The sequence below is a fragment of the Musca autumnalis genome, unplaced genomic scaffold (genome assembly GCF_047663935.1).
Source record: "Musca autumnalis isolate F117 unplaced genomic scaffold, ASM4766393v1 scaffold_4, whole genome shotgun sequence".
In the NCBI taxonomy this organism is placed as follows: domain Eukaryota; kingdom Metazoa; phylum Arthropoda; class Insecta; order Diptera; family Muscidae; genus Musca; species Musca autumnalis.
The window spans coordinates 201,959,618-201,980,341 of NW_027411977.1; the positions used below are offsets into that span (position 1 = coordinate 201,959,618).

Below are 20,724 nucleotides of genomic sequence, written 5' to 3' on the forward strand. Positions count from 1 at the left end.
GCCATTTGGTTTTTATTTATAAATGGAAGGAGATTGAAGTTAAGAGTTTTTTTATATTCCAATCCTAACCTAAGCGACAGGTAAGTTTGAATTAAAAACGGCGTTGCTAAAAAAATTCTTCAAATTTTAAAAATATTAATGAACTATTCATGATTTCCTAATAAATATCTTTGTAATTCATGTTTTGATAAAAGATATTTTTTTTTTAAATTCTTGATGGGAACAGAATTCCACGATTTGCTAAACAATAATTTTTAAAAAATTCACGATTTGTTAAAAAATAATTTTTAAAAAATCCACAATTATTGAAAAAAAATTTAAAAACCCACAATTATTGAAAAAATGTTTTTTAAAAAATGATTTCCTAAAAAACATTTTTTAAAAAATTCACGATTAGTGAAAAAATATTTTTAAAAAATTTACGATTATTAATAAAATATTTTTTTAAAATTCTTGATTGGATAAAAAAATCCACGATTTACTGAAAAATAATTTTTTAAAATCCACGATTTGCTAAACAATACTTTTTAAAAAATCCACGATTTGTTAAAAAACAGTTTTAAAAAATCCACGATTTGTTAAAAAATTAGTTTTAAAAAAAATCCACAATTATTGAAAAAAAATTAAAATCCACAATTATTGAAAAAAAATAAAAATCCACAATTATTGAAAAAAAAAATTAAAAATCCCCAATTATTGAAAAAAATATTTTTTAAAAAATGATTACCTAAAAAAAAATTTAAAAATTTCACGATTATTGGAAAAATATTTTTAAAAAATTCACGATTATTGATGAAATATTATTAAAAAAAATCCAAGATTATTGAAAAAATATATTTAAAAAAAATCCACGATTTGATAAAAATATATTTAAAAACAATCCACGATTTGATAAAAAATATTTCTGAAAAATCCGCGATTTGATAAAAAATATTTTTTTAAAAATTCACGATTATTAAAAAATATTTTTTAAAAAATCCACGATTATTGAAGAAATATTTTTTACACAAGTAAGAACGGGTGCCACCGTGGTGCAATGGTATGCACACCCGCCTTGCAGGCTAAAGGTCGTGGGTTCGATTCCCAGGCCAGGCAACATCAAATTTTCAACGGTGGCAAAATACCCCTCAGTGATGTTGGCGACATTTCCTGAGTATTTCAGCCTTGTAAAACTTCTCTACAAGTGGTGTCTTAGGACACGCCGTTCGGACTCGGCAATAAACAGTAGGTCCCCTATCATTGAGCTAATATGAATCGGGGTGCACTCATTGATATGAGAGAAGTCTCCCTTGTCCCATCTGGGATGTTTGTGGAACAATTATATATAGAACGGCGTTAAGTTCGGCCTGCCGAACTTGTTTTACCACGAGTTGTATGGAAGTAAAATGGATCAATTAGTTACTTACTTACTTAGTTGGCCCATTACAGAACATTTGTTCCATAGACCGAACTAAGAAAAGATCTCCATTCCTATCTGTTTTTCGCTTGACGTTTTGGAATACCGCGCCTTTCCATTTCTTCATCCACTTGTATGCTCCATCGAAGCTTAGGCCTGCCGATTCTGCGTGCACCGCCATGTGGCATGTATTCATACGCCTTTTTAGCGGGTTCATCATCGCTCATTCTCATGATATGGCCTAGACAACGCAATCGTTGCATCTCGATGCGTTTAACTATATTCATGTCTTTTTATAGCTTATATAGCTCGTGGTTCATACGACGTCGATATTCACCGTCAACGCAAATCGGCCCGTAGATCTTTAGAAGAAATTTCCTCTCAAACACACCAAGCACTGACTTATCTGCTTGCGCAAGTACCCATGCTTCGGAGCCATACATCAGCACGGGTAGTATCAGTGTTTCGTAAAGCGTTATTTTTGTTTGACGAGTTGTGGCTTTGTTTTTGAAGTGCTTACTTAAGCCAAAGTAGCATCTGTTGGCCAATACAATTCTTCTTTTATTTCACAACTGATGTCGGCACCTCCGTAATGCCATGTAGACGAAGTCTTTTACTACCTCAAAATTGTATGTACCAACTTCAACAGTTGGTCCGAGCTCTATGGACGCTTTGCGCGTCGACACCATCAATTTGGTCTTTTCGCCGTTTACCGCCAGACCCACTTTCGCAGATTCTGCTTCGACTTTCCTAAAGGTATCAGTTACTTCCTTTACTGATCGTCCCATGATGTCTATGTCATCAGCATAGGCAAGCAACATGTGGCTATTGGTGTAAATTGTGACATTTCTTTTGACATTTGCATCTCGTATTACCTTTTCCAGCAAAATGTTGAATAGGTCACACGCGTACCCGACACGTACCCTTGTCTGAAACCTCTTTTGGTACAAAATTCTTTCCAATTTTAACTGAGGACCTAGTATCAGTTAAAGTCATCTTACAAAGCCGGATGAGCTTTGCGGGGATACCAAATTCACACATTGCGTGGAATACCTTTGATCGGAGGGGACTGTCGAATGCTGCTTTATAATCGACAAAAAGGTGATCTGCATCTCTTGGGTCTTCTCTAGGATTTGCCGCAGGGTAAATATCTGGTCAATGGTGGACTTGCCAGGTCTAAAGCCACATTGGTATGGTCCAATTATTTCGTTGACCATTGGCTTTAGTCGTTCGCACAATATCCCTGACACTCTCTTATAGGCAATAGGGAGAAGACTTATGCCCCTATAATTTGAGCATACAGTCTTTTCTCCTTTCTTGTGTGCGTCGGGTACGCGTTCTTCCTGCCAGATGGTGCTAACTAGCTGATGCATACACCTTATCAGCGCATCGCCTCCGGTTTTAAACAGCTCGGCTGGTAAGCCATCGGCTCCTGCTGCTTTATTATTCTTCAGCCGGTTGATTGCTGTTTTTACCTCATCTTGGTCGGGCGGTATACATTCTATACCATCTTCTGGGATTGGATCTGTGGTATCATCGTCTTCGCTACTATTGGATACCAGCAGATTGGAGAAATGTTCCTTCCATATCCTGAGCACGCTATCTGTATCTGTTACCAGATTACCTTGCTGGTCTCTACAGGAGGGTGTGCCTGTACCAAAGCCATCTGTTTGATGTTTCACTCTTTGGTAGAATTTTCGGACTTCATTCTGGCTCCTGTACATCTCGATTTTTTCACACTCCCGCTTTTCCATTTCTCTCTTATTCTTGCGGAAAAGACGTTTCTCTTCTCTCCTTTTCTCCCGATATCTCTCTCGCGCGCTACGCGTTGCTACTGATTGCAAAGTAGCTCTATATGCCGCATTTTTCTCTTCGGTAGCAGCACGACACTCCTGATCATACCATGGATTCCTTGGTGGAGGCCTCTGGTATCCAAGTATGGATTTTGCGGCTGTTTGCATGGAGTGGGCAATGCTTTGCCATTGCGCTGATATGTTATCGGGATGAGGAGTGCTTTGAATAAGCAATTGGGCTAGTTGAGTGGAATATGCTGTGGCTATCTGTTGTGTATGCAGCCTATCGATGTCAAACTTCCGCGTTGAGTCTGTTCGTGCTTTATTTGCAACGTTTAGATGGATACGTACCTTTGCTGCAACAAGGTAGTGGTCCGAATCAATGTTTGCGCCTCGGAACGATCGTACATCCAACACGCTGGATGAATGTCTACCATCTATCACAACATGATCAATTTGATTACTTGTTCTTTGATCTGGAGACAGCCAGGTGCCCTTATGAATATCGAGATGATTAAATCTGGTACTGCTAACTACCATGTTTTTTGCAGCTGCAAAGTCTATCAGCCTCATACCATTGTCAGATGTTTCACTGTGGAGACTGAATTCCCCGAATGTTGGGCCAAAGATATTCTCCTTTCCAATTTTGGCATTAAAATCTCCTAGAATGATTTTAATGTCATGGGCAGGGCAACGGTCATATGTTTCTTCTAAGCGCTCGTAAAATATATCTTTGGTACTGTTCTATAGGGGCCATATCGAAACGTGGATCTATACCAACGAATTTTAGCCATTTCTGTGGGTTATAGTGGCCACAACCTTCAAACTACCGAAAATCGTGAGGCGCCGTTCTATGCGGGGCTAAATGAAGGTGTGGACCTCTACCGACAAACTTCGGTACCACCAACGAAGTCTAAATACCAAATTTCAGCCATTTCCGTGGGTCATAGTGACCACAACCTTCAAAATACCGAAAATCGGGAGGTACCTTTCTGTGGGGGCTATATTAAGGCGTGAACTTTTACCGACAAATTTTTGGGCGAAAGTTTTATACCACCAACGAAGACTAAATACCAAATTTCAGCTATTTCGGTGGGTTATTGTGGAAAAAATCTTCAAAATACCGAAAATGGGGAGGTACCTTTTTAAGGGGGCTATATGAAGGCGTGGACCTATACTGAAAAAATGTATATGGAAAGTTGTATACCCACCAAATTTCAGCCATTTCGATGGATTGCAGAGGCCGCAACCTTCAAAAAAGGGAAAATCGGAAGATACCGTTCTATGCGGGCTAAACGAAGGCGTCCACCTGTACCGACGAATATCATATGGAAATGTTATACCCCAAATGAAGACTAAATACCAAATTGTAACATTTTCGTGAACCTAAATAACCACAACCATCAAAATACCGAAAATCGGGATGTACCATTCTATGGGGGCTATATGATAGCGTGGACCTATATCAAAAAATTCCCGGGGGAAAGTTTTATACCCTCAACGAAGAGTAAGTGGCAAATTTCAGCCACATCTTAGTGAAAATAAGGCTAAGACCTTCAAAATACCGAAAATCGGGTGGTACCGTTCTATGGGGGCTATATCAAAACGAGGACCGATATAGCCCATTTGCAATACCAAACATCCTAGGAGTAATAGAAACTTCCATACCAAATTATAAAGCTCTATCTTAGTGGTGTAGGGTATAAAAAGACTTACAACCAGTTTCTGTATGTCGAAAGAAGAATGTGTGCGAAAGAAACACGTCCAAACTCGTGTGTGTTATTCAAATTTGTTTTTTGTTTTGAAACAAAAGCAAAGGCAAAATTATTTTGAAAACTAAAGTTCGGGCGTGTTTCATTCACACACATTCTTCTTTCGACATACAGAAACTGGCTGTAAGTCTTTTTATACCCTACCCCACTATGTGGAAAGGGTATTATAAGTTTGTTTCTTCATCTTCATATCTCGATGAAATAAAGCGATTTTGAGATGTTTGTGCGTCCGTCCATCTGTCCATCATAAATTGTAATCAAACTCCAGGCCACAATTGTGGACCGATCGTCACGAAATTTTTGCATGGAGGTCGGATTCAGACCAGAATAGACACCTATTGTTATTTTTAACCGATTTTGTAGCTGGTCTGTATGTCGGAATAATAGTCGGATCCCCTCGAAATTTAAAATAAGGTAGGTTAGGGGATGTGCAGCCACTAACTTGTGACTGCGTCACTCGGATACCTTCCGGTCCATTGTGATCATCCAGTAGAAAAAAGCTGCAAAGAAAAGAGAGGAGATGGAAAAGAGAGGATAGGGGGAAGAAATAAAAAGAGGAAGTTGTTAGAAAAGTAAAGAACGAATAAATTACAAGAAAGTTTAAGAGGGGAGGAATAGTTTTAGAGAAGGAAAAAAGATTTATTTTTTTAATGGTAGTCAGAATAGTTATATTAATTGACGCGTTCAGGTTGCGCTGTCCCAGCCACTTCAGATTTTTGATGATGTTGTAGATCACAACAGGTTCCACAGTTGAGTAGAAAGTTAGACACGGTGGAAAGTGAACACCTACTAACCTATGCCGTCTACGAGCCAGGGCTGGACAACGACACAGGATGTGCTTGATCGTCTCTAACTCCTCCTCATCCTCACAGAGTCTGCAGTAGTCAGTAACATCCTCATCCCATTTGATGGTATGGGCCCTGATATAGCAGTGTCCAGTAATGACTCCCGTCGTTACTCTAACTTCAGCTTTACTCAGGTTCAACAGAAAGTTCGTTCTTTGACTGACAGAGACGGCCATATGGATCTTGCCACAATGCACCTAGGTTCATTATGCCACAATTCACTGGCACTTTCGTCAGAGAACGTTTCAATTTTTTGAAAGAAATGACAAATGGGTGGTTTGATAGAGTCAGCGATAGCTAGATCTGTAGACTGCGATCCTCGTCTAGCTAATTCGTCTGCTCTTTCATTACCCAGATAGTCGCGGTGTCCTGGTACCCAGCATATCCGAAAGCCGTTAGTTAGCGTTCCCAAAGCTGATCTACACTTAAGGACGACATCGGATTTGATGTTGCAGGATTTGGTGGCTTTAACAGCCTCCATCTTGGAACCGTCTGTATAAAAAGCCAGACCGTCCAGAGGGGGGTTACTGCGGTTCCAGTCGTCTCTACTAGGTATAACGACGTCTATATCAAATCTCAGGACTGGTGATATATAGTCGCTCAGTTTTCCGTGTTGGTTCACGTTTATACTGAGCTGAAGCTGCACTCCATCCAGTGTTGGTGGTACAAATACGCCGAGCTTACGCTTTCTCGTGAACATTACCAGTTCTGTCTTGGTTGGGTTTACTCCAAGGCCATTGGCCTTAGCCCAGCGCGACAGCGTCGATAATGCTCCATGCATAAGCTCCGAAATGGTTGACGGAAACTTACCGGAAATCAGTAGTACAACGTCGTCCGCATAGTCGACAACTTTTATACCTTGATTGTCCCGGTCCGTCAAAAAATATTGTTTATAACAAGTAGCCGCAGTAGCGGTGAGAGCACCCCTCCTTGGGGGGTGCCTCTAGTTACTGTTTTCCTAATTTTTGTCTCCCCAATGCTGGAGTTTATAATTCTGCTTTCTAGCATATTATTTATCCAGCAAGTTAGAGGTTCAGGTGTGTTAACTTTCTTAAGTGTGAGTTTTATGGACTCAAGTTCTACGTTGTTAAAGGCTCCTTCTATGTCCAGAAAGGCAGCCAAGGTAAAGTTTGAGTTTTCCATATTCCTCTCAATGAAGCCAACCACCTCATGCAAGGCAGACTCCACAGATTTGCCTTTAATATAGGCGTGTTGTGAGTTGCTTATAGAGGCGGTGTCTACATGGCTCCGATCAGTCTTTCAAGAGTCTTAAGAAGAAAGGATGATAAACTGATGGGTCTGTAGTCCTTTGGTGCAGAGTGACTAGGTTTTCCCGCTTTGGGAATGTAAGTACCTCTTTCCACAGACCCGGTACATATGAGAGAGTCAAACACGCCCTATAGATCTCCTCCAGGATTTTATATAAAAGCGGCGCTGCAAATTGAAGCATCTCCGGCGTTATACCATCCGGTTCAGGTGACTTATATGGCTTGAAAGTGTTGACAGCCCATATAATCTTATTTCTGTTAACCACCTTATCAATGAGATCCGAATCCATAGGCTCTTGAATTTGGAGGTCGTCACATTCATTATTGACGGTGTCCGCATCCTTACAGCCTGGGCAGTGGGTCTCTGCCAGGAGGTTAAGAGTCTCGGTAGCAGAGTAAGTCCACGCACCATCTTGCTTCTTGATACTTCCAATGGATTTAGGGTCCTTGGAAAGTAACATTCGAAACCTAGCTGCATCGTTGACTCCCTCTACTGACTCACAGAAATTAACCCAAGATGTTTTCTTAGCTCGCTTGATCTCACTCTTGCATTTATTGAAACTCAACTTGTAGGAGTCCCAATCAATGTCGAGTTTAGTCTCATGCGCGCTGTTATACAGTCGCCTGGTGGTTTTTCTAAGCTCGACAAGTTCCTTGTTCCACCATACGGGCTGCTTATAGAGGCGGTGTCTACATGGCTCCTTATCTCCAGATCGATCAGTCTTTCGAGAGTCTTAAGAAGAAAGGATGATAAACTGATGGGTCTGTAGTCCTTTGGTGCAGAGTGACTAGGTTTTCCCGCTTTGGGAATGTAAGTAACTTTTACCTCTCTCCATAGACCCGGTACATATGAGAGAGTCAAACACGCCCTATAGATCTCCTCCGGGATTTGATATAAACGTGGCGCCGCAAATTGAAGCATCGCCGGTGTTATACCATCCGGTCCAGGTGACTTATATGACTTGAAAGTGTTGACAGCCCATTTAATCTTATTTCTGTTAACCACCTTATCAATGAGATCCGAATCCATAGGCTCTTGAATTTGGAGGTCGTCACATTCATTATTGACAGTGTCCGCATCCTTACAGCCTGGGAAGTGGATCTCTGCCAAGAGGTTAAGAGTCTTGGTAGCAGAGTCTGTCCACACACCATCTTGCTTCTTGATACTTCCGATGGATTTAGGGTCCTTGGAAAGTAACCTTCGAAACCTAACTGCATCGTTGACTAATTCTACTGACTCACAGAAATTAACCCAAGATTTTATCTTAGCTCGCTTGATCTCACTTTTGTATTTATTGAAACTCACCTTGTAGGAGTCCCAATCAATGTCGAGTTTAGTCACATGCGCCCTGTTGTACAGTCGCCTGGTGGTTTTTCTAAGCTCGCCAAGTTCCTTGTTCTACCACACGGGCTGAGATTTCTTCCCAGGATAGGTTAGTGGACAGGATTCCTTATGGCAACGGAGAAGAATTTCTGTAAGATTTTTTACGGTCCCATTAAGATCCTCAACTGTTTCTACATTAATATTAAGAGCCTGTTGAGAACTCGTTAGTTCCGTGTACTTATCCCAGTTTGTTTTTCGCGGGTTCCTATAAGGAATTTGGCGACCTCCGCCCAAAAAGACATCAAAGGATATCTTCATATTCTTTAGATACCCTCCAATTCCTTAGGACGGAGTCATCTAGATTAGAGAGGGTTAGATCGATGACCTCCTCCCTATCCCTAATTTTAAAGGTTGGATCATTACCCTTGTTACATATTCGTAAATTATATGATAAAATAAAGTCGAATATACACTCACCCCTTTCGTTGGTGTCCTTGCTGCCCCATTGGAAATGGTGAGCGTTTGCGTCGCATCCCAGGATCACGTGCAGGTACCCATCATATCACCGAGCAACCGTCGGACATCCAGGTTTGGTGGGTCTGGGGCCTCAAAAGGCATGTATACGGATGACAGCAGCGTGGCCTTCCCCGTACCATGCTCCAGCCTAACCGTGCACACGTCACCGTTGCTGTAATTAGATAGAAAGATTAGATTTAAGCTCTTTTTACCTACTATAGAGGTCCTCACCTTGTCCCCCTCGGACGCGGCGAAGATGTCGAAATTGGCATTGCTTAGTCCAGAAACCTTATTCTTATAGATATAAGGCTCCTGGACTAAGACAATGTCCATTTCAGAGGTCGTGAGGGACAAAAGTAGTTCAGCGGCGGCGGCTTTGCAATGATGCAGATTAATCTGCAAGATGCGCAGCCTTTACCGCTTCCCTACCCTTACTGAGTTTCGTGGGGTGGACTCAATCGAAACCGAACCCATCCTGAACCGAAATTCAGTTTTCCCTCACGTTCTCTAAGATATAACTCCCCAGGGGGGTCAACCGCTACACTTGCAACCAAACCACCATCCTCGTTACAGGGTGCTAGACTTATTACAGTCCAGCCCGTCGTAGTGAGGTTGGGATTTTGCAATCTCAGCATTTTCAGCAGGAGCTCCTTATCCACAGTAGGTGGGGAATCCACGCTGAAAAAATCTTCCTGGACGGAATATCGGATAGGGAGACCGCCGCAAGATCAGCTCCTTCCCACAGAGCGCCAAAGCCCTCAACTGTCCGAACAAGAAAATCTCGTGACTTCTTGTTTAGACAGTTAATAACCTTGACACCCTTTTGTAAGAAGGCCCTGCCAAATTGTCGGTCTTCCTGATCTTCCGGTCCAGAAACTATGGCAGACCGAGGACCAGTTTCAAAAAGCAACCAGTGACTGTCGCTGATTCTACCATTTGGGTCAGCTCTGTCGATGATTGCCAAATGAAGGTCTTTATCATCTGCCACTGTAACCGGTCTACTGTACTGTACTGTATTAACTTTTCTAGATGAGGTGGATGCCTTCTCTGTACTCAGTTGCTTCCCCTTGGTTGTACGCTCAACAGCCGCCGCATACGAGGTTGATGGTTTAACCAGCTGAGAAGTCATCGTCTTCTTTGGTGAAGGCTGTGGACCCTCGGAGGAACGAACGCGCTTCACAGATTTATGCTGCGGGGCATTGTTCGTTCCTCCAGAAGACAATGTTTCCTTAGCTGGCCTAACCATCTTCCTATTGAGACCAGCATTTCCAGCCGCTTCACCCTTGCTTTTCGGAGCAGAATCGGGCTTTGAGGCAGAGTCCTTTACCGGTCGGTCATCACTAGGGGTGCCTGTAGGTTTGGGGGTGCACTCATTAGCCTTTTCCTTTACCTGTCGGTTCGGGTTAAGCTTCTGCGGCGCAGCACATTTGCCAGAGGCAGTAGGCTTAGCCGGCTCCACTACTTTATCCGGGAGGAAGATCCTTTCAGCTTACCCCTGATGAGCTGGACCTCCCTCGCCGAATGCAAGTTCGCATCTCTCCCTACGAACTTGCGGAGATAGGATACAGCACGTTTGTAGTGCTTCGCATCCGATGCTTCTCGTGCAGATGCAACTTTCGAGTCGCTGCCCGTTTTCGGGGTCACGTTAGATTCCCCGTCGTCGGACATCGTTGAGTGCATGACAAAGAAGAATTTTGGCAATTTGAGATGTTGATCAGATAATATTTAGAGGGTTAAATGGACCAAAACTTTTGTGTGAAAATTGTGACAATTTTTTTATATATAGTTAATATCTTTAATCCTGAAAGACACATTCCAGGCAAGTAAGCTATGTTTGGAATAGCATCTCTTGACCTTTCTATTGATGCCAATTGTGTTGGTGTGCAGGATTAGATAACAGAGTTACGACCTAATATATCCAGTTATTTGTTTGTAGTATAATCATAAACACGCTAGAAGTCGCAATTATAAGTCAATTGTCACGAAATTTTGCCCGAGGTAAGAGTTTAGGTTGAAGAAGATGCCTGCAATTTTGTATAATGATCTGATATTATTTAGCAGGTGAAATGGACCATTATTTTGGTATGAAAAATATGGAAAATGTACTACTGACCTTTCCGCTGATGCAAATTGCAAATAATGTGTCTGCAACATAACGGGCCTACTACCTATTATATAATGGGTTTTGTGTAGAGAACATATTTTCCTCCGATGCTATAATTTTGCAATAATAGGTGATTTGATCGGCGCTAAATTTTAAGTAAGGTTTGGGTTTACGATGAAGAAGAAGCTTGCAATTTAACATGATGATCAGATAAAATGGACTAAAACCGTTGTGTAACATTTTTATTATGTCGTGAAGGAAAACGTGAGTCATATGAAAAATATGATTTTTTTAACCTTTCCATTGATGTCAATTACGTGATGTACGTGGTCAGATAAAATAGTTACATCCTGTTATATACACGGATTCCACAGTTTTAATTGTCTGCAGTATAATTACATTCAGGCTAAATGTCGCAGTTATAGTTCAATACTGACAAATTTATGGACGAAGCAAGAGTTTTGGTCAAGGAAGATGTCAATAATTTGGATAATTATCGGATAATATTTAGCGGGTAAAATTAACAAAAAATAAATTCCCCTCAGTAATGTTGGCGACATTTTCTGAGTATTTCAGCCATGTAAAACTTATCTTCTTCCAATTAGGACCTGCCGTTCGGACTCGGCAATAAACAGTAGGTCCCTTATCATTGAGCTAATATGAATCGGGATGCCCTCATTGATATGAGAGAAGTCTATCTTGTCCCGTATGGGACAAGAAGTTTTGCCTTTTAAATCCACAAACTGTTTCCTACCAGATAAGTATGATAAGATCAGCCTGCAAACTGACACAGAAAAATTATAGTCTTGTTTCAGTTTAAGAATCATTATGTTGTAACACAGCGAATTGAAAGATTTGGTTAAATCTAAGGACACCAGAAAGCTCATTTTATTATAATTTTCACAAGCTCTAATTCTATCAGTAAGGTTTACCAGAAGAGTAGTGGTATTGTGACCCCTCCTAAAAGCATATTGAGAATCGGAAATTTTATTATCAACCGAAATGAGCCTTTGACTCTTAATTATATGCTCCATCACCTTCGACAATGCAGGCATTATTGATATAGGTCGCATATCCTCCAGACACGAAACACTGCTAGATTTCGGAATGGGCACGACTCTTGCCACTTTCCAACTGGAAGGGATATTAGATGACATTAAGATTTATTTAAACAGATGCAGGATTATTCCAGAAATATAGGGATATATTATTTTCAAAAATTTAATGAAGATATTATCAAAGCCAATTGAATTAGACTTCACCTTATTAAATGCTTCTATTATTTCATTTTCATCAACACATCTAAAAGCTGTTTGTAATATGTACATATTTCTAACAACAAATGGATATCAATAAACAAAATTACGCGTCATTCTAATGGAAAATAAAAGCAATATTCAGCTTGTATGGATCCCAGGACACGTTGGTTTAACCGGAAATGTTTGCGCAGTTACCGCCGCAAAATACGTCTCTTCTGATCCATTGATAGCAGATAATATAATAGAAAAAATTGACATAAAAAACAAGTCAAAAATACTTTCCAACAACACATTCTAGAACAATACATAAGTCTTCAACACACTCACTATAACCTTATAAATCAAGACTGTCAAAGCCCTTCATATCCCACCAATATAGAAAAAAGGAAAATTCGGATCTTTTCCCGGCTTCGAATGGGACACACCATCACAACACATCTCCATCTGATAAATAACAAGTAAAAAAGTATCAGTCGGCTTTGCCGACAGAGATATACCCTCAGCCTGTGCAAATTGAAACCCTTTTTTCACAAAAAACTTATTTCAAAATTTTGGTCGTATGAACCGACAAAAATGTTGATTAGGATTAAAGTTCAAAAATTTTGCGGTAAAGGTACTTAAAGGAATGGACCGACATAGACCATGCCATAGAGGGTTTTTTACACCCTTCGGGCTGTTTTCTCAAGAAGTATGGACTTGCCCCTGAAACAACTTTTACCATCGTAATTGAGGCAGCGAATGTAAGTTGATTCAACAAAAATCAAAGTGATTCAATAGCAGGTCTTTAAGTGAACTTATCCAAAATTTTGTGTGGGAGGTACGGGATGGAGTGGACAAATATAGTCCATATTCGAACCTGATCTATATCTGGTTGATATTATGAGAATGTGTAAAGTATGGACCAAATCGGTCACTCCCATCAAGAGTTATCGTGCGCACAATTTTTCCGAATATTTTTGAACTTTTGTGGGGGAGGTACCGGAAGGAGTGGGCCGATATAATCCATCTTTGAACTTGAACTAAGTTTGGAAAAAATATTACGAAAAACAAATTTTGGACCGAATCGGCATTTCCGTTCGAGAATTATCTTGCGCTTCCACCCATAAACATGGTGTCATAGGGTTTGTTTTTCAACTTTCAGGTTATTTTTTCAGGAAGTATGGACTTGCTCCTGAGGAAACTTGTACCTTCGTTTAGGGGACAGTGAATACAAGATGTTACAACAAAAACCAAGGCGATTCGAGAACAGGTCCTAAACTGAACTTTTCCGAAATTTTGTGTGGGAGGTACTCGAATGAGTTTACCGATTGAGTCCATATTGGAACCTCATCTAAGTCTGGTAGAAATTTCATAATGGGCAAAGTATGGAATGAATCTGTTACTCCCTTTAAGAGTAATCGTACGCACAAATTTTCCGAACATTTTCGAACTTTTGTGGAGGAGGTAACGGAAGGAGTGGACCGATATAATCCATCTTTGAACTTGAACTAAGTTTGGACAAAATATTACGAAAGCCAAATTTTGGACCGAATCGGCAGATCCGTTCGAGAGTTATCTTGCGCTCCAACCACTACACATGGTGTCATAGGGTTTTTCGTAACATTCAGGCTATTTTCTCAGGAAGTATGGACTTGCCCCTAATGAAACTTTTAGCGTCGTATAGAGGACCCCAAATACAACTTGCGTAAACAAAAATCAAAGCGATTCGAGAGCAGGTCCTAAACAGAACTTATCCCAAATTTTGTGTGGGAGGTACCCGAAGGAGTGGACCGATTGAGTCCATATTGGAAACTCATCTAAGTCTGGTAGACGTTTCACGATTTTCAAAGTATGGACCAAATCGGTTACTCCCTTCAAGAGTTATCGTACGTACAAACGTTCCGAGCATTTTCGAACTTTTGTGGAGGAGGTAACGGAAGAAGTGGACCGATATAATCCATCTTTGAACTTGAACTAAGTTTGGACAAAATATTACGAAAGCCAAATTTTGGACCGAATCGGCAGATCCGTTCGAGAGTTATCTTGCGCTCCAACCACTACACATGGTGTCATAGGGTTTTTCGTAACATTCAGGCTATTTTCTCAGGAAGTATGGACTTGCCCCTAATGAAACTTTTAGCGTCGTATAGAGGACCCCAAATACAACTTGCGTAAACAAAAATCAAAGCGATTCGAGACCAGGTCCTAATCTGAACTTTTCCGAAATTTTGTATGGGAGGTACCCGAAGGAGTGGACCGATTGAGTCCATATTGGAACCTCATCTAAGTTTGGTAGAAATTACACGATGTGCAAGGTATGGACCAAATCGGTTATTCCCTACAAGAGTTATCGTGCGCACAAGTTTTGCGACAATTTTTGAACATTTGTGGGGGAGGTACCTGAAGGAGTGGACCTATATGGCCCATCTTCGAACTTAAATCGAATCTGGAAAAAATATTTCGATACCCAAAATTTGAACCGAATCGATTGATCCGTTCGAGAGTTATCGTGCGCACCAGCCTGCCAGACAGACAGACAGACGGACGGACATTGCTAGATCTACTCAAAATTGTCTGAAACGGATATCGTACAAACATACTTGGGGTCTAAAACCATTATTTCGATGAGGCACATTTTTGGTCGTATCAAAGTGTAAATAGCCTCTTTAGCCTAAAGGCTGAGGGTATAAAAATGTCAACAACAAATGCCAAGATGCGACAGCATATGTACGTTGGAACACATTTTTACTGAGTGCAATTCATTAAGCCATCGCCAAAACACATTTCTTCAAAACAAAGGAATAGACATCCTCCAACAACCTACAATGGAAAATATTAATTCTGTATTCAATTTTATATCTTCTTGTAAAATTCCTGTATAATATCTAAAACCATTTGTAAACTATTACGTAGCTGATAGCCATTGCTGCTAATGTCATCTTTTCCATAATATTTATCTTATATTAAATATAAGTTAAATACGAATAAATAAATAATAAAAAATATATTTTTTTGGTGGGGGGCTGCACATTTAATGGTGTTAATGTCAAAATCCTGGGTCATAGAGCTGCTTGTAAACTTCTGGCAACTCAGGCTTTAGCATTCTCCGTATCTATTTTCCTTCACACTATCGCTCACCTATTCATACCCATGCATGTGTATGCGCTTTCTCGGAGATTTCTATTTTTCTCTTAACTCACTTGCTATTGATTCAACCCATTGTACAATTCGGTAAGGATCGATCTCCACACTTTACTTCCTACTTTCTTTCAATAAAAAGAAACATTATTCTGCTCAAATTTACAAATTAATTCCGCTTGTGTTTTTACTTTCTTTTACTTTCACGCAATCCAATCTGGGAGAAATATTGTGTTTCCAGCAATATTTCTTTGGTTCGGGTTTCAAGCCTTTTCACTTTCTACAGGAAAACCACCAACGTTCATTCTTGGTGTTTTCAAAGGGACTGAGTCAACCCAACGTTTTATTTCTTCTCCGATAATTTCAGAAAGCCTTTCAAAATACACGATTATTGTCCCCATCGAGCTACCCAAAAGCTTCCATAAACCATGGTTTTTATCCCCTTTAGCAGCACTCAGAAACATTTAAAAGCGCAAGATTATTGCCCCTTCGAGTCCCCAAAAACCTTAAGAAATCTAAATCGTAAAAACCAAACACCCTTGCGGAAAACAAAAAGCTTTTACAAATTTGCGAGTATTGTCAACTCGAGCCAGCAAAAAATTTTCCAAGTTCACGTTTATAGTCCCCACTTGAGCCTCCCAAAACCTTTCAAAACGTTCTAGAAACATCAACAAAATTAGCTTTTAAACTTCCAAAACTTCTTTTGCCACCTTTTTACTTTAAACATTTTTCCTATGTGCGGGAACTTTGCATAATTTTAGGCGCTTTGAAGTTAAACTTGCCTTGCTTTGAAAGGCGTCGTTTCGGCTGACTTCCGTATCGTCATTTGCTTTGTGTTGTTTAAACTTCGTCAAAATATTTCAGTTGCACACTCATACATTGTTCCTCGAAAATGCAACTAAATGTATCAGAAATAAAAATGATACATGTTTGCTTTGTACCTGCTCTGAAAATGTGTTTTTTTTTATATTTTGCAACGGCGTTAAGAAACATACTTCGCACATTTTCAGTCATTTGTAAAACAACTGACTATACGGAAGTCAGCCTCTTTATAAACAACTTGAAATTATGACAACTTACAACAACTTTTATAGACGATTGGAAACGTATCTTTATGAATAACTTGAAACGCTATGTCTTTCTAAAAGACCTAAAGGCATAAGTTGAATACACGGACTGGATTCGGATCGATGATAAAAAAAATTTCGGTTTAAAGGAAAATTCTGTTCGCGTTAGCCGAGATTTGCTCCTGTCCATAGGAGAAAGTCTTAAATCCCCGGCCGAAGGCCTGCTATATATGACAAATTTCGATTTAAACTAAACTTACCGTCAAAACCAAGGGAATTTTTGAATTTTCGGAGCCTATATCTCGGGAAGTATGAACTTCCTGCCCATGATATATACATTGGCGTGATCAGCACTACAAGCCCTACCTGTGATAAAAATTTCAGATCGATTCGAATCCAGTCCAAACATTCATCCTGGTCCGCGAGTGCTACATTTATTAAGAGTATTCAAATGAAATAAGAAAACAATTCATTTTCCGTATTTGTTTATTCATAAATCATACATTTCATGTGATTTAATAAGTATAAAAAATTAGTTTTTCATATAACAAAAAAATGCCGGCATTTTTTGTCGTGCATTAAATTCTTACCCTCCTTGTTCTTCTTACATCTCTACATAAGTTGGCATTGTCATAACACCACAATTATTTTTACGTGCTGACATTAGGATGTAGCCATCATTACCCCAGTAAGTGGACCAAGAATTCTTTACTAACCAATAATCTTCACCATTTATGGTGCCATAACCAACTGCCAACACAGCATGATCCAATTCATCTAGACCATTTTTACAAGTGGCCTCATAGTAGACACCATGGGAATAGAAACTAAATGTTTTGGGTGATGCATCAATGGCCACCGAAAGGGGACCGTGTTTTAGTAGGGCGATTTTAAAGGCCTCAGGATCGTTGGAAGTGACATTAACAAAACCTTTAATGGGAGCCACAAGGGAGACATTTTTGGCATGGCAATAACCATCTTGGCCTAAATAGGGACCATATTGTTCTTCCGTGGGCACACCACCCATTTCCATAATCCATTGATAGGCACGGAAATCTTCACCACCATCACAACCATTGTTGCCATACTGCCATGAGCAATCGATTAAAGCTTGTTGTGACAAACGAACCAAGTTACCGCCATTCTTGAGGAAATAGGCACCCTCAATGTGACCAATGGTACCAAACGACCAGCATGAGCCGCAAACAGATTGATCTGCAAGGGCACAAAGAGTCAAAAAATACCATATTAAATAGTTGTATGTTGCTTACCCTTAACCGGAGTCACTGCACCAAAAATACGCCAATCATATTGTTCGGGTATCTGATCTCTCAATTTTGCTGTATTATATGGGAAAGGTTTGCCGGTATTGTAAACACCTGTTGATCTAAAACCACGACGAGCCTTTAATTCTTCATCGGTTTTGTCAGCCAAATGATTTACAGCCAATGTATAACTCAATTTCGCGCGATTCTTGGAATTGATGAATCTCAAATTTTGCCTAAAAATATTCTTGCGATATTCATGCTCATGTTCAGTCCTATAGTCAATGTTATGCTTGTTTTTGAATTCCTCAAAATGATGATCCACATGATGATCGGCGGCAGGATGGACAAATTCTTGCATGGGATTGAATGTGGCATAGTGTCCCTTACCGGGTCCAGGGAAAGCCATGCATTCCATGTCATCATCCAATTCAAACACTTCATTGGGAATGTCATCATGTTCATAGCTATCATAATCCAAATAATAATGATCATAATGAGAACCCAATAGCGTATTATAACCACGCATCTCATAGCGTACAGGAATTGGCATACGCGAAGCGGGATAATGGGGAGATTTCTTGTAACGCACCCACAACGTGTACACATTTTTCTTTTGTCCAATAGTCTCTTCCAAACGGAATTTATCACAAGTAAAACCCAAAAATGTTTCAGTTCCAATCAAGGTGAAATCTTTTACATATGGTAAAATAGATTGAATCTCAACGGGATTGTCGGCAGTACCATTCAATTGTAAACATGTTACTTTGTTCAATTCATCTCTTGTAGTAATCGGAGCCAATTTCAACGATGTTCCATAGGGATGTTCATTAGCCAATTGATAGGTTTTAACCATACCTCCATAGTAATCGATACGTGAACGTTTTGTGTTCTTGTCATACCAAGCATAGAAAGGTTCTGCAATTTCAGCATATGGTATATACAATGTACCCTTGACAATGTAGTTTGGATCCCATCTAGGAGGTTTGGTGGCCAGTGCTGGAAAGGGAAAACAAAATATTCATCAATAGGAACTTCTATAAAAAAAAGTGAGAAGTCTGTGGATACTGACGACTTTTAAAATAAATCTTTTTAAGTGAATTTAAGGAAATTTTGAATGAATTTTTATAGGAGTCTTTATAGTTGAGAAGAATTTTTATAGCGTATCTATTTCTTAAAGAATTTTGAAAAAGTTGTAGGAGACCTGAAGCTGATCTATATTTTAGTCCTAAATATGGTCTATATTGAAGACCTGGAGATTCGGTGCAGACGGAGACCTAACTAATTACAATCTGAAGGTGATGGAAGGCTTTTAAAGGTTTTTGGACGGAGCAAGTTGAGTTTAAGCATTAAGCTCGGATAAAATTATAATTTTTTCAATATAGCCGGCCTTCGGCCGGGGATTTAAGACTTTCTGCTATGGACAGGAGCCAATCTAGGGAACGGGAACAACATTTTCTTTTAAATTAAAAATTTTCTCTAAGTAGCCGACATTTAACAAGGGAATTTTCGGAACTTCGGAGGCCCATATCTCGGGAAGTATGGACTTCCGCAATAAATGTTATATATATATATTTGTGATCAGGGTGACGAGACCTACCTGTAACAAAAATTTGGTCCCGATCCGAGCTTAATGAAAACATTCAACTTATGCCCTCTATATTGGCTTTAAAACGCTACATACATAAAAGTCAAGACTCATATTTCGTGTAGTATGGACTTTCCCATGGAAAACTATATATGACTATGATCAGGGTACCATTAGTCTTATCCATTAGACATTTTTCTGACAATTCTTATACTACCGTTGAAACAGGGCTTGAGTCTGGGAAGATTTTCCATTAACTTCTCCTTTTTCGAGAAATCAAAATTTACTGCAAACAAAATTGCCTAATGCGCAAACTGCATTAAACGATTTGGCCTCTCCCCTCAATGGGTTAAACATTTCTAACTTGTTTCTGGGACAAACATATATATAAAACAATATATCAATCGCATGCCCTTTACATATTAAACTCAGTTTATTTTCCACCTTAAAAACAATCACATATTAAATTACAATTATTTTTTGTTACCTGTAACAGCACAGCCCACAATAAACAAAAATATCAATGCGCAACGCATTTTTGCTTTCTATGATTAATTACACTTTTGTTGTTGCACTTTATCAGTGTTTTCCTTTGTTGCTTTAAATTAAATTCACTGTATTTATTCTTTCGGAAAACATTTAATTATAAAATACACCAACTATAAAACTTTCTTCTGTACAGAAGTAATTTGATGAACCTCGTCGTTTGAGGTTAAGTTCGGTAGTAATAATCTATTGTGTTCGGAATAATTTATTTATTTGCAAAATCGAAAGTTTCATTTATTCATGTATGTGTGTGTGAGTTTGTTCTTTTGTTTAATACAGTTAAGAGATAGAGAACGCTCTCACAAAAATGCATTTAATAGTGTTGGGCAAATTTGTGGGTTTCTGAAAAGGGGAAAAAGGATGTAAATTTTTCATGAATAAAGGGAAAATAGTAAAAATATATAAAAGAAAAAAATTAATCCCAATAAAAGAATATACAATTTATCCTATATTCATAATTCCAAATTTTCGCAATTTTTACTTATGTACAAATTATTTGCCAACACTGTTGACTCAACACACATACTTGCAATAAAAAACAAAGCCGGTGAATTCATTTTTGCAATTACATTTGTTTTATTTGTTCATCATATTTTTCCTTTGGTCAGCTTTTATCATTAATGATAAAAGAAAAATTGCAGAAATAGCATTGTTTGTTTGCTGACTTAAACAAAGCAAATTGTTGAAAAGGTCATACATATTTGCTCTCTTGAGGCCATTATGCTGAAATTGGGAAAAATACGTACACATGTATGTACAGTGTTGCGCAAAAGCTTTTGATAGTTACTGTTTATAGTACGATTAAACTGTAAGTAGAAGGTCACACGAGAGTGGTTTCATTGAAACTTTTAGGGATTCTTAAAT

At 39.2% G+C, this 20,724-nt stretch overlaps 1 protein-coding gene across 1 annotated transcript; it reads right to left on the reverse strand.

Moving 5' to 3' along the window:
- Positions 1 to 16,929: 16,929 nt before the first annotated feature.
- CtsK1 (C1 family peptidase 26-29-p) lies at positions 16,930 to 20,159 on the reverse strand. Its single transcript, XM_073986256.1, has 3 exons — positions 19,802 to 20,159; positions 17,733 to 18,725; positions 16,930 to 17,676 (listed from the first exon to the last, which is right to left on the reverse strand). The coding sequence occupies exons 1-3, from the start codon at positions 19,848 to 19,850 to the stop codon at positions 17,066 to 17,068; spliced, it is 1,653 nt and encodes a 550-aa protein (XP_073842357.1). The 5' UTR covers positions 19,851 to 20,159; the 3' UTR covers positions 16,930 to 17,065.
- Between the last annotated feature and the right edge of the window lie 565 nt (positions 20,160 to 20,724).